This window comes from Silurus meridionalis, chromosome 25, assembly GCF_014805685.1.
Source record: "Silurus meridionalis isolate SWU-2019-XX chromosome 25, ASM1480568v1, whole genome shotgun sequence".
Classification (NCBI taxonomy): Eukaryota; Metazoa; Chordata; class Actinopteri; order Siluriformes; family Siluridae; genus Silurus; species Silurus meridionalis.
In genome coordinates this window covers 8,034,369-8,047,522 of record NC_060908.1, presented here as the reverse complement: position 1 = coordinate 8,047,522, position 13,154 = coordinate 8,034,369, and the positions used below count along the sequence as shown (strand labels likewise).

Sequence of the window (13,154 nt, the reverse complement as noted above, 5' to 3'; positions counted from 1 at the left end):
TCCATGTAGATATGATTTACGTGGCTTGGAGTAAAAGATCTCCTGACCTCAACCTTATTGAACACCTTTGGGATGAAATGGGATTCCGACTGCACCCCAGGCCGCCTCACCCAACATCAGTCCCTGATCTTGCTGAACCCCCTGTGGTTGAATGAGTGCAAATCTAATGAAAGATCTTCCAAGAAGAAAGGAGGTTAACATAACAGCAAACATTGAGCTCAGTCATGAATACTGAAACATTAACACAGGACAAGAGTTAACATGTGAAATTCTTTATAAACTGCTCAGACATGTGATAAGACTCTTCTCTCTCAAACGTAAGAGAAATCACGAAAAAGCCTGACTCCACAACAGCTCTGTGCATTACGGTCTGTACAATCTTTCACAACGGTTGACGGCAAGAAAACCCTACGTGCTGTTTCGGCACTTGGCTCCCATCCACGCCGCAAATTAAACACAATCTTGTAAATGGGACTTTTTTTTTTTTTTTTTTTTTGCAGGATCCCACCCTTTCACTGGAAATCCCACTGACTGTGGACAAACAAGCTAAGAGGACACGAGGATTGCGTAACCGGCTCCTCGCCACATACCTCCCTTTGGCAGCCCGATTAAATAACTAGGTTGGTGCACAGGCACAACTGTCTGCCTCAGCACTGGAATGCTGCGCAGAGTGACATTTCGAGTAATGATCTCTTCATCCCACATTTCGTGACGGCGTCACTGCTGAGGAGAGCCGACCGCATTCAAATGAACTGAAGCGATCTGATGAACGCGAAAAGCTACGCGTGTAAACCCGCAACATACCAACATTCCCCCCATGTAGCTCGAAGGCATTGCCTGTTTATCAGTCCGCAAGATCAAACGAAGTATTGTCAGACTGATTATAATCACAACACCAGACATGAGAAAGCCTTTTCCTGACCCACCCAATACCAATTAATGCGTGTAAAATATTAAACAGGGGTTTGGGCACTACAAAGTGTAAGCTTTCTACCCTGTGGAGAAAAAACAGTGGGGCTCGTTTTTTTTTATTTTTCCTCTGTCCCCCTTCCCCTGTAAACCTTTTCTGCATGTAGTTTTAACCCACTGTTTACCAAAACCGAATAAATTCCAAGCAACATTCCAATGCAAACGTCAAGTGTATGCAGTATCTCACAAAAGTGAGTACACCCCTCAAATTTCAGCAACCAGTTTAGTAGATCTTCTCAAGGGACAATACTGTAGAAATGAAACTTGGATATATTTTAGAGTTTGCAGCTTGTATAGCAGTACAAATTTACTGTCCTCTGAAAATAACTCAACGTACAGCCAATAATGTCAAAATACATGGCAACAAATGTAAGTACACCTTAAGTGAACATGTCAAAACTGTGTCCAAAGTGTCCATATTTTGTGTGAGCACCAAACATTGTTATCTATCCTTAATCCTTTTGGGCATGGAATTGACCAGAGCTGCACAGGTTGTTGCTGGGATCCTCTTCACTCCTCTATAATGACAATAGGATTTAGGTCTCAAGACATACTTGGCAAATCCATCACCTTCACCTTCATCTTCATCCTGTCATCTTGGTGGTGTGTATGGGAAGTTTCTAAATAAAGGGCATCATGTTTTGCTTCAGAATGTCACAGTACATGTTGGAATTCATGTTTCCCTTAATAAACCGCAGCTCCCCAATACCAGCAGCACTCATGCAGCCCCAGACCATGATGCTACCACCACCAGGCTTGACCGTAGGCAAGACCAGGGCATCGCCACACATGCTGGACACCATCTAAGCCAAACAAGTTTATCTTAGTCTTATCAGACCACAGGTCATGGTTACAATAATTCATGCTCTTGGACAGGTTGTCTTCAGCAAACTGTTTACAGGCTTTTTTGTGAGTCAGCTTCAGAAGAGGCTTCCTTCTGAACCGACTCAGAGCTTTTGACGGTAGCAGCGGCCTCTTTGGATCGAAAATGGTGCTTTTTGCGTCTTTAACCCGACTTTACCAAGTACATGGACACCAGAGACAGCTGTGTTCTGGAGACACGTTGTCTCATTTCACTGTGTTCTGTGTCAGCTATATATGGTTGAAATGACAATAACTAGCGTGCAGCATATGGTCTGAGCACTGACAAGCGGACCTTCCACTTCTGCAACTTCTAAGGCAATACTGGCAGCACTCATGCGTCTTTTGAAGTCAGCTTCTGCACCTGACGCACAGATGAGAAATCAACTTCTGTGATCAACCCTTGCGAGGCCTGTTCCGAGTGTAAACCGTATTGGAAAACCTCTGTATGACCCTGGCCACTGTACTGTAACTCAGTTTCAGGGTGTTACTGATCTTCTTATAGCCTGGGCCATCTTTGTGGAGAGAGCAACAGTTCTATTTCCCAAATCCTCAGAGAGTCTTTACAATGAGGTGCCATGTTGAACATCCAGTAGTCAGTTTAAAAAATTTCAAAAAGGGTTTAAAGCACCAAATACTCTATCTAATACAAGATAAATCTGTATAGTTCTGTCAAGCAGGCAAAAACATGAACGTGATGAATAGGACACTTTGGGTTTACTCACTTTTTTTGACAGCAATTTTGACAATAATGTCTCTATGTTGAGTTATTTTTTAGAGGGCAGTAAATCTGTACTGCTATACAAACTGCACTTTTGACTACTCTAAAATATATCCAAGTTTCATTTCTATAGTATTGTTCATTAAAATTGTTAAGACACTATTGACTTTTCGGGGAACCACTGTATGTGCGAAGTGCTAGTGCTAATTTAATAGCAAACTTATCTTTGACACAATTTAAATAAAACGTCCAAATTTTGACGTTTGCCTATCAGAACACTACTATCGCTCACGTTTAAATTAGCTACAATCGAGCTAGCTTTCTAGGAGTTAAGATCTAAAACTTTTCCCTATGTAGAATCTCCCATTTAAACAATTCTGCATCAATGTAAAAAAAAAAAAAAAAAAAAAAAAAAGGCATTATTATTGTATATAATAAAATAATGAGCGGCATAGTGGTTTAGATGCAACCTTACATGTGCCAATTCTAAGTTTCCTTCAAATTCTCTCCTAGTAAAAAACTGCTAGTAAGTGCATTGGTTACACTTCATTGCACCTAGGTGTCAAAGAGAGTGTGTATGCAAGTATGCATGGTCCTTGGAAATGAATTAGCGATATATTCCCAACTCGCAGCCATTGTTCCCGGGTCCACTGCAACCCTGAACAGAATAAAGTGCTGACTGAAGTGTAATGATGAATACTTGTTATTTCAGTGCAGTTGGTTTTGCCTTTGATGGAGTGTTCACAAAATTCGAGGAATTTCCAAAACCGAAATTAAGTGGAATATATAGGAATTAAAGAGAATTAATGGGAATAAACTGGGAATGTACAAAAATGCAGGTTAGCCTATAACGGTGAACTTAAATATCTTTTTCAGTTGAAATTCTCACATGCTTACCGCACACTTATTGCAGATCTACTGAGGCCACACTTCCTACATGCAATGTGCATTCCTCAATAACATATCACAGATCATTTCTTAAATCCTGCACACAAAATAATGTCAAAAAAATGTCATAAGTATTACTTACTTGAGACTGCTACTATTACATCAATTTTTTTTAAAGCTTGCTTGTGCTGTGTGTAAGCTATTGTGCAACAAAATTATACTGACAATTAAATCAGTGTAGTTTATATAAACTTCCCCAAATTGCTATTTAATTCCAATAAATTCCCAAAATGTCCTGTAAATTCCCCAACTCTAGTTATAAGCATTACCAAATGCACATCGGCTGTGCTGTGCACGCTCCTGCTAACTTGCAGGTATTTGGCGTTTAGCAATACAAGCACACACGCAAGGATGAACATATGACTATAGTTTAAAATCAAACAGAAATTTCTGCGGCGTTTAGCAGACGCCCGTATCCAGAGTCTTTAGCAATGAATAAATCTACACTGGTACGCTAGATTACAAACTTAAGATAAATCAGACTACAACTCTAGATTTTTAAAGCAAACTTGGGAAAGTTTGACGATTTAGCGGTTAGAAGTTTGACAGTTAGACGGTCTGACTCATTCAAACATTTGCACACAACTAATCTCATACAAGAACTAATGTCATCGAGACATTTATAGGGTACAATATACAGTATTAGCATAGTAACATGGCTGGATTGTAATATAATCAACCAGCAGAATACCAGGAATAGTATAACTAACACAGATGAAGCACAATGAGACGCCGACAAGGCAGAGAAGGTCCAGGGGTGAGAGAAGAGAACATCACTCATTCTGTCATTATGTGCCCACAGAGAAGTCTATAGCACTGAGCTTTGATACCTGTGCAGATCAAAGCCAGATAGAGTTAAATATAGGGAAGGGGACCTTTGTACACACCAACTACCTCATACACTATTGACCAGTCAATGGGACGAGTGGTCCTTTTGCACTGGACTGGGATCAGTAAGAAATGCATTCTGTGCAAGGTTATGAACTGCAAAAAGAAAAGCACGTGTCCGATCTGGAGCTGTGAAGAGATGTCTTCTGTATGATCTGGAGCTGCAGGGGAAAACTTGGATAAAGGAGTCACAATTCACAGTCTGCCTACTGTGGCTGTGATGTTAAAATGAAATACACATGGTGTGAACATCTGTGAGGCACCAGCAGTGTGACTGCATTGTGAAACTAATTCAGCCAAATGAGTGAAACATGAGTGTGACCATGAAACCTGTTCAAATGTCAGTGTGGGCACACAATGTATATATGTGCATATGTGTGTCGTTTGTACATATGTGCATATGTGTGCATAAACTCGTGGAGATACACCTCAAGCTTTAGTTTATGCATAAAAATGGGTTTAAAAAAAAAAAGTATCTCAATGGCTTTGACATTGCTGGTGCCAGACAGGCTGATTTTAGTATTTCAGAAAGTGCTGATCCCCAGGAATTTTTCACAAACAGCAATCTTTGGAGTTAACGCAGGATGGTGTGAAAACCAAAAGAAAAAAAACTGTGCCGATGACAGAAATACAGCTCAAATAAGCACTCTTTACAACTGTGGTGAGCAGAAAAACATCTCAGAATGCACATCATGTCAAACCTTGAGGTGAATTGGCTGTAAAGGAAAGATAAGTTATGTCAGACTTTAGAGTGCTCAAGCTCCTAGGGATTAAATTTTTTCCCCCATGATCGGATTTCATGACAAACATTGCTGGACACTTCTATAAGGTGTACACCTATGCTAAGATAACAATACTGCTCCAAACCGCTTGCTTTCGATCACTGTTTATAATTTCAGCAACACGAGAGAGTGTTTCCTACAGTGAAGGTTCAAAAACTTGGGAAAAAAGTTTTCCCACATAATTTGATAGAAAGCTTTACCTCATGCAGATTCAAGCAGGATATATATCTTCCAATGCCCATTTCCTTTGGTGATTTCATGTTAAAATATGAAGTAATCTTACCAGAAAAATTGGAATTATGAATCTTTATTAACTGAAATGTTCTTTAAAAAAAATCTAGTATGACCAAAAACACCAATAGCAGAATACTGCTAAGAAAAAGAATAAAGTCTAATGGAAACCATCATTTAAGGAGAAATCAGAATCAACCAGCAGAACTTATTAACTGGGTGGGGATGTGGGGAGGGGGTAATGAAGTATCCTAACTAAAGCAGATCAGAAGGTATAGTTTTTATAATATTTGCTTTTCCTAGAATTCTGTTTTAATCCTAATCAGTGGAACAGCTATAAAGATGCACTGGTATGGACAAAAGTATTGGGTCACCTGACTATTCCAGACAGATGTGGTTATTCCCCAAACTGTTACCACAAAGTTACACAATTGTACAGGACGCCTTGAGTATAACAGCATGAAATCTTCCCTTCATTTGAACTAGACACAAACCTGTTCCAGCATGACAATTCCCCTGCGCACAAAGCCAGCACCATGAAGATAGGCTTTAGTAGTGAAAGAAATTGAGTGTCCTGCTATAGAGTTCTGACCTCAACCGTACTGAACACCTTTGGGATGAACTGGAACGCTGACTACACCCCAGGCCTCCTCACCCTACATCGGTACATGGCCTTACTAACACCATTGTGGCTGAATAACCACAAATCTAGACAACCACACTTCAAAAACTAGTGGAACATCTTCCCAGAAGAGTGGAAGTTATTATAAGGGCAAATGGGGACTGGAGGTGGAATCGGATGTTCAAAAAGCACATGGACATGTGTCCACAGGCATTTGTCCATATAGTGAATTCTATTCCAATGTTATTAATATAATGAAATTGGATGATGGTAAATTGTGTCTGAACTGATTTTGAAAGCAAATTTGCTTCATCTCTGTTCCAACGACTGTCTGGCGAAAAGAATTCGCACTTACCAACGTAACTGAACAGATCACATCGGTGCAAATATCCGCCATGCTTCTTAATCTCTTTTAGACGTCAGCACAACTTGCATTGAATGCAACAGGCAAGTGTTGGCGTTGACCGCCTGCACGTCGGTTTTGTTTCTACGTAGTGTTAAAATGTCGAGTAGTAATGTTCTACAGGATATTTGAATATTATTTCTTCAGCGTTTGAATGAAACAAGGCCGAGCGAAACAAGGCCAGGAGCTGTAATTGTTTGACACATGCACCATAGAGAGGAAGTGTAACTGCGAAATCAATACAAAGATCCTCTGATAAATCACCTTTATCCTATAATAAAACTTTTCTGTCCTGATAGAAAAGTGGTTCATCTCTGCCAGATGACTGTGCCCACAACCAGATTACGAGGGGATTAGTGAACGGCTGGATGAGAATGAAAATAGTCTAAATTGTATGCTACATTAACAAAAGTCAGGCTTGGGTATGATTTTAAACAGATATGCTAGTTAGCGCTTAATACTACCTAAACCAATAAATTCAGAGACTTTGGGGCTTGCCATCCATCCAGTACACCTTTTTAGACTTGGCGATGTGCAGAGAAGCGGTTCTGGTGGCTTGTGGTAGCCCGACACTTTATATAACATGTTGTCATGTTAAGTGTCCTATATTAGTTACCCATATGTGTATATTATACTTGGTAAATAAGATCAGCCTCATGAGACATGATGCAATGCAGACTCTATAACGGGGTTGGGGAGGGGCTGCGAGAGAGGATTACACATAAACCTGCCGTTCATTCCTGACAGTCACACTCCCACACACCGGAACAAGCAACTCCACCTCACACACTGTGCACCTACACACTCACTGAAAGGCTCGAGGGTCTATAAATACATGCTCCTGTGTGAAAATATCTGCAAGAGGACACATCAAAACACACCGGCATTGGACAGCACACATCACGAGGAACCTCAATAGAGGATCTAACTCACCCCTTGCCGGCAGGCTTGCTCATTCAGCGCTCTCACCCACGCACGCTGCCAGTGCTCTCTGAACGACCTGAACGTGAAAAGTGACGACAGGAGGCCCTTAACTCCGGCCTCAGAGTCACCTCGGCCCAGTCGGTACCTGAGCAGCAAACCCCACACTCCTCCGGTCAAAGTGTGGTGGGTGAGGCGTAGGGGCAGCTGCCATGGCGTCTCTCTGCTCCGCATAGCTTTGAGGCCTTTTCTGGACCTCAGCAGAACTTGTGAGAACTGAACGAGCCATGTGAGCACAACCAGGAGGGAGACGCAGAAAAGCGCCACCAGGATCGGCCAGCTTACGTTCTTCAAGTCCATCATCTCCCCTGATCACTTCGGTCCCATTTTCGACATGGGCTGGAAAATCTGATTCATCAACGTGGGAGCCTGTGGAGAAGAGAGAGGGGGTGATTGAGTGTGTAAAATAACGCATGCAAAACCAAAAAAGGTAACATGCAAATAATACAACATGCAGGTAATGAAGCACTTATTAAGGACACTATAAGGAATAAGTTAATACACTGTATTAGACAATTACAATAGGAATACAACTTTCTGATTAATTAATTAATGACTGCCACATTGTACTTTTTATCCAATTAAGGTAACCTGAAGCAGCACCAGAGTGCAGAGCACTTACAGAGTGAAGACTTCTCATGTTGGAAATCATACTACCTATTACAAAGCACTGACACTCGTTACACCTTGCATGAACGTTATGTAAACATTGCCTCGCAGAAATCTTCAACGTGTCGTTCTATTTCCTCGTGTCACGTTGCTTTACGACTTAATGCGATAAAATAACGTAATGGCACCTGAAAAAACTAAATCTTAATCAAAAATTTATCGTATCGATTTTATTTGTATGTCCACAGCTTCGTCAGATGAGTGAACGGAAAATGTTTTGTCAAATTAAAAATCCAAAAAGGAGTCGATAGTGCTTAGGACAGATGAAAAGAGAGAGGAAAAAAGCCACAAACACAAATAGGATCAAGTCTGGGGGTGACCCCGATTAGTTGAAGATTTGAGGCTTCGGCAGGAGGCGCCTGATTCTACCAATCTCACAGTCGAATCTTCGCAGAGGTGTTAAGGGCTGGTTATATGGAGGGTCAATGTCTGATCTCACATAGAACTACTGGTTTTCTCCCAATTAGTTAATATACAGCCCATTATGATCATTAAAAGAAATATTTTTTAACTTGCGTGAATAAATCCAACCAATTCTGTGGCAGATTTAAGTTTCCCTTTTCCATAATCTGTGACCAACACAGGAGCATATTGGGGGCAGGGATTTAAAGATCTAACATTGTCTGGAATATTCTGTAAATATTCTGGAATATTCTGTAAACAATACTCTGATTGTCGGTGCGTCAATGTTGCGCTGTGCAAAGGGTTCGACTGGCAGTCAGCAGTAGGAAGATTTGACAAATCTGATCTGAACTACTGAACGATCCACAAACATCTGAATCTGATAAACCTATGTTGTGTTTGCTGGGAATTCAAGACCGTACCTCAGCAGTTGTACTTGTCTGCCTTAATGATTCACTTGACCTTATAGGTATCATTTATAATGAGATAAATGAAGAAGATTTGATTAGTAGTCAGACTGCAATAATTAGTCGGCTTGGATTTCAAGCGTTGCAGTAAGAATGAATCTCTCCAGCATGTTTCAGTTTCGCTTTAAAACTGAACGCTGAGGAATGTCCATGTGATTTAGTATATAGTTTTAAAGACACAGTAAAAACTCAGAAGAGTAATAAATTGTTCCAGCTGTTCTCTTCCATAAGCCGTATTTAAGCCGATTAATTCACATGAATAATCAGATATTAAAATTCATTGTACTTCGTACTAAACTAAAAAGGATTTACATTGGAAAACCGGCTTGTCAATTCAAGTCAATCCAATCTGGCATGTTCCATAACTGTGGGATTTTTACAATACCAACACCTGAGTTTGAGGAGATTTTGTGCTGGGGGGGGTTTTCTATCCAGACATTAAACTCAATATGGAAACAGTGATGGAAGAATGTAGTTTACTATGGGGCAAGACAAAACCCTAGCATGTTTGCCACAGTTCTTGTTGAGAAGTATGCAATGCTCATTGTATATCCTGAACTTTGACATACACTTGCCAAAACTTTATACTTTACACCTGACATGGTCGTTTTTTCCCTAAACCTGTACCACAATTTTGGACTCACAAAACATCACAAAATGCATTTGTATATTCCTGATGTATGATTTCCCTTCATTAGGAAGTCTAACACACCAAATCTTGTCCCAGCATGCAGCAGCCTCTGTCCACAAAAACGATGTCCATTAAAAACATAAGATTGGCCTGCACAAAACCCTGGAGGAACTGGAGGAACAACAGAACCTCACTAATGCTCTTGTAAAGAAATGATCACTAATCCCTAAAGTCACACTACAAAAAATTGAAGAAAGCCTTCCCTGAAGAGTTTTGGTTATCATACCAGCCTGGAAAGCTTTAATGATGTGAAGCTCAGCTTTTCACCAGCATTTACCTACACAGTGTGTTATAACAAGTCACATCAGCTTGTGTACACATTTAAGGGTAGTTTATTTCTGACACTGTATTGTGTGTTCTGATGGTCTTGAGTGCATCACACATTGAGCGACTTCTTTAATAAGTTAAAATTCTGTAAAATAAAACGAATGAACCTGAATTCTGATCTCTTTGTGGAAGAAGAGCATGCAGACAAGTTACATTCTTACATTATTACTATTTGGTACAATCTGATCTCTTCTTCTGTGGAATCGTTTAGAGACGCCTGACTGTAGTAGTGTGTGTGTGTGTGTGTGTGTGTGTGTGTGTCACGTTATCTTAAATGGCACTACCATGATCATTGGCATTGCAACACTGCCAACTGCGCTGTGTCTCGTGCAGCATGGCAACGCAGCCTGGCATCACAACACCTATGCCTTATAGATACACACACACACACACACAGACACACACACACAGACACACACACACTATACTGAAAAAAACAAGAAATATATATGCAATTCCTGCACCGGTCCCTTTACCGAGCACTGTGTATGGGTTAGCCGTGGATAGCTTATTCAGCTTTTAAGGGCAAACACAATGACTGGCAAAAGAAATAACGACCATTACCGTGTTTCTTTTTCTTTCTTTTCCGTCTTCTTTCTTCCGGCGCTCAAACTGGACGCTTTGCTGTGAGACTAAACCGAGGCGATGATGATCGTCACTGACAGCTAGCTTCCTGCGGCTAGCCGCTTATCTTGACGCTGGTGAAGGCGAAGACGAGCGCAGATGATGAGGAGGAAAGTGCCGCGGAAAGCTGCTGAAGGCTCGCTGTGGTGCGCTGTGGTGCGTTGCTCTGCGCTCTGCTCCGCTTTGCTAAAGCTCCGCCCACATGAGCTCAACCATTCACAGCTCGTCCGTTGACTACACAGTGGTAAAAGCGGCAAGGCGTCCGCCATATTAGAAAGGGCGGAAGTCTTCTTAAAATCTAAATAAAAATACCTTACTGTTAGTATTAAGACGGGCCTCACACTAGTTCTTCTAAAACATATTCCTATGGAGTCTGTGCAATGTCTATAGGATCTTTATGATGCAAGTACTTAAGGTATACAGAATGTCTGTGTCTGGGCTCACACATCTCTGGTTACCATGTCTTATTATCTAATCAGAAAAGGTTTTAGCAAAGGTTTTGTTAAGTGTCTATATACACACACACGTCTTATTTTTCTTCTTCTTCTTTCAGCTGCTCCCGTTAGGGGTCGACACAGTGGATAATTCGTCTCCATACCCCTCTGTCCTCTACACCTGCTTCTTTCAAATCAATTAGCGTGTCTTCCCTCACCACATCCATAAACCTCCTCCTTGGCCTACCTCTACCGATATACCCCATGTCCCTCCTCTGCACATGTCCAAACCATCTCACTTTGTCTCCAAAACACCCTACATGTGCGATCCCTCTAATTAACTAATTTCTAATCCTGTCCATCCTCGTCACTCCCAATGAAAATCTCAGCACCTCCAGCTCCACCTCCACCTCCAGCTCCACCTCCAGCTCCAGCTCCACCTCCAGCTCCAGCTCCACCTCCAGCTCCACCTCCAGCTCCGCCCTCCTGTCTTTTTGTCAATGCCACTTGGTTCCCCCTGTAATTACTGTACCAGCACACTCCTTCTCCATTCCTTAGGCATTTTCCTCACCTTCCAGAATCTTGTTAAACAGTCTTAATCAAAACTCCACTACCATCTCTCCTAAACATCTCCATGCTTCTACCGGTATGTCATCTGGTCCTACCGATTTTGTACTATTAATCGCTGCTCTCACTTCGTCTTTACTAATCCTATCCACGTCTCTTTGTCTTCCTTTCTATTTCCAGATGTCACACCAAGTACCTTTCTAGCTGTCTCCCTTATCACTTCTGCAGTGGTTTCCCAATCATCCAGCACCTCTTTCATCAAAACCGAGCTTCTGTCTGACCTCTTCCATGACTTCCACACTAGTCTTCCTCCTTCAGTTTCCACAATATTATTCTTCCAGTCCTCACTGTCCTCCTCTTGTTCTTCTTTAACTCCAAAGCCATCCTACAGACCACCATTCGATGCTGTCTAGCTACACTGTCCCCTGCCAACACCTTACAGTCTCCAATCTCTTTCAGGTTGCATCTGCTACATAGAACGTAGTCCAGCTGTGTGCACCTTCCTCCACTTTTGTCACCTCTATGCTCCTTCTTCTTAAAATAAGTATTTACCAATGCCTTTTCCATTCTTTTAGTAAAATCTACCACCATCTGCCCTTCCACATTCCTCTACTTTGGGCCATACCTACCCATCACCTCCTCATCACCTCTATTCCCTTTACCAATCTGACCATTAAACATAATGATAGAACAGTTTAAAACCTCCATTGTTCCTGGCCTTACTCCCTTTCCACTTGGTCTCCTGAACAAACAACATGTCTACATTTCTCCTCTCCATCATATCAGCTACCTTTACCAGTCATAGTACCAACATTTAAATACTAACCCAAACTTCCACTTTCCTACACTTCTCCTTTTCTTGCTGTCTCTGTAGATGTCTTCCGCCTCTTCTTCTCCTCTTTTGGTCAACAGTACCTCAATTTTTACCAATACCCTGTTGGCTAACAGTACCTTTGTCAGTCATTGGTAACCCGGTCCTCAACCAATTTGGTATGAAATTCAGCTTTGTGATCCGCATGTTTGATTTGGCAGATGTTTTAGGCTGAATGCCCCTACTAATGCAACAAATGGCTTGTGCAACCCTAATAGCTGATATGTGTGTATATATTCTTGTCTGTTTCCTGAATTTAACCGAAAAAGGTTGTATGCTCCACTCTGTGTACTATGATTCTTTAATGATCAGAAAAGAAACCACATTGTAAATCGCATTAGAGACCTCTCCTAAACATCTCGAATAATAAGTTTTTTGTTTGGGCATGACAAACACTTCCATTTTACCAAAACAAACAGCTTGGATTGGACCACAAATTGGACCACATTGTAGGCTTTTTTCCAATACTTTAAATGTGTATTATGTAAGTCTTTTGGAGGCCCCAGTTAAATAGACTAAGCCATGCCCCTAATTTCTGCGTACGAATTAATCAGCCCACAAATTAATCAGCCCGCCCACAAAATATACTTGTAAATGTTTGAAAGTAATAATGGTGTTTTAAATTACGTAAATCATCAGGACACCAAACGGAAATTTAGCTATTTTTCCACACGGACGGATTTAATTGCCGGATGT

At 41.2% G+C, this 13,154-nt stretch overlaps 1 protein-coding gene across 1 annotated transcript in view; it reads right to left on the bottom strand.

Annotated features, from left to right (window-relative positions):
* The window catches only part of c2cd2l (c2cd2 like), a 43,673-nt gene extending 32,402 nt beyond the window's left edge, over nucleotides 1–11,271 (bottom strand). Inside the window, exons 1-3 of the mRNA XM_046839388.1 lie at nucleotides 11,113–11,271; nucleotides 10,527–10,884; nucleotides 7,359–7,775 (exon numbers count right to left, since the gene is read on the bottom strand). Of these exons, the coding sequence (XP_046695344.1) occupies nucleotides 7,359–7,709 (351 nt within the window). The 5' untranslated portion in view covers nucleotides 7,710–7,775; nucleotides 10,527–10,884; nucleotides 11,113–11,271. The remainder of the gene's footprint in view (nucleotides 1–7,358; nucleotides 7,776–10,526; nucleotides 10,885–11,112) is intronic.
* Nucleotides 11,272–13,154: the final 1,883 nt, after the last annotated feature.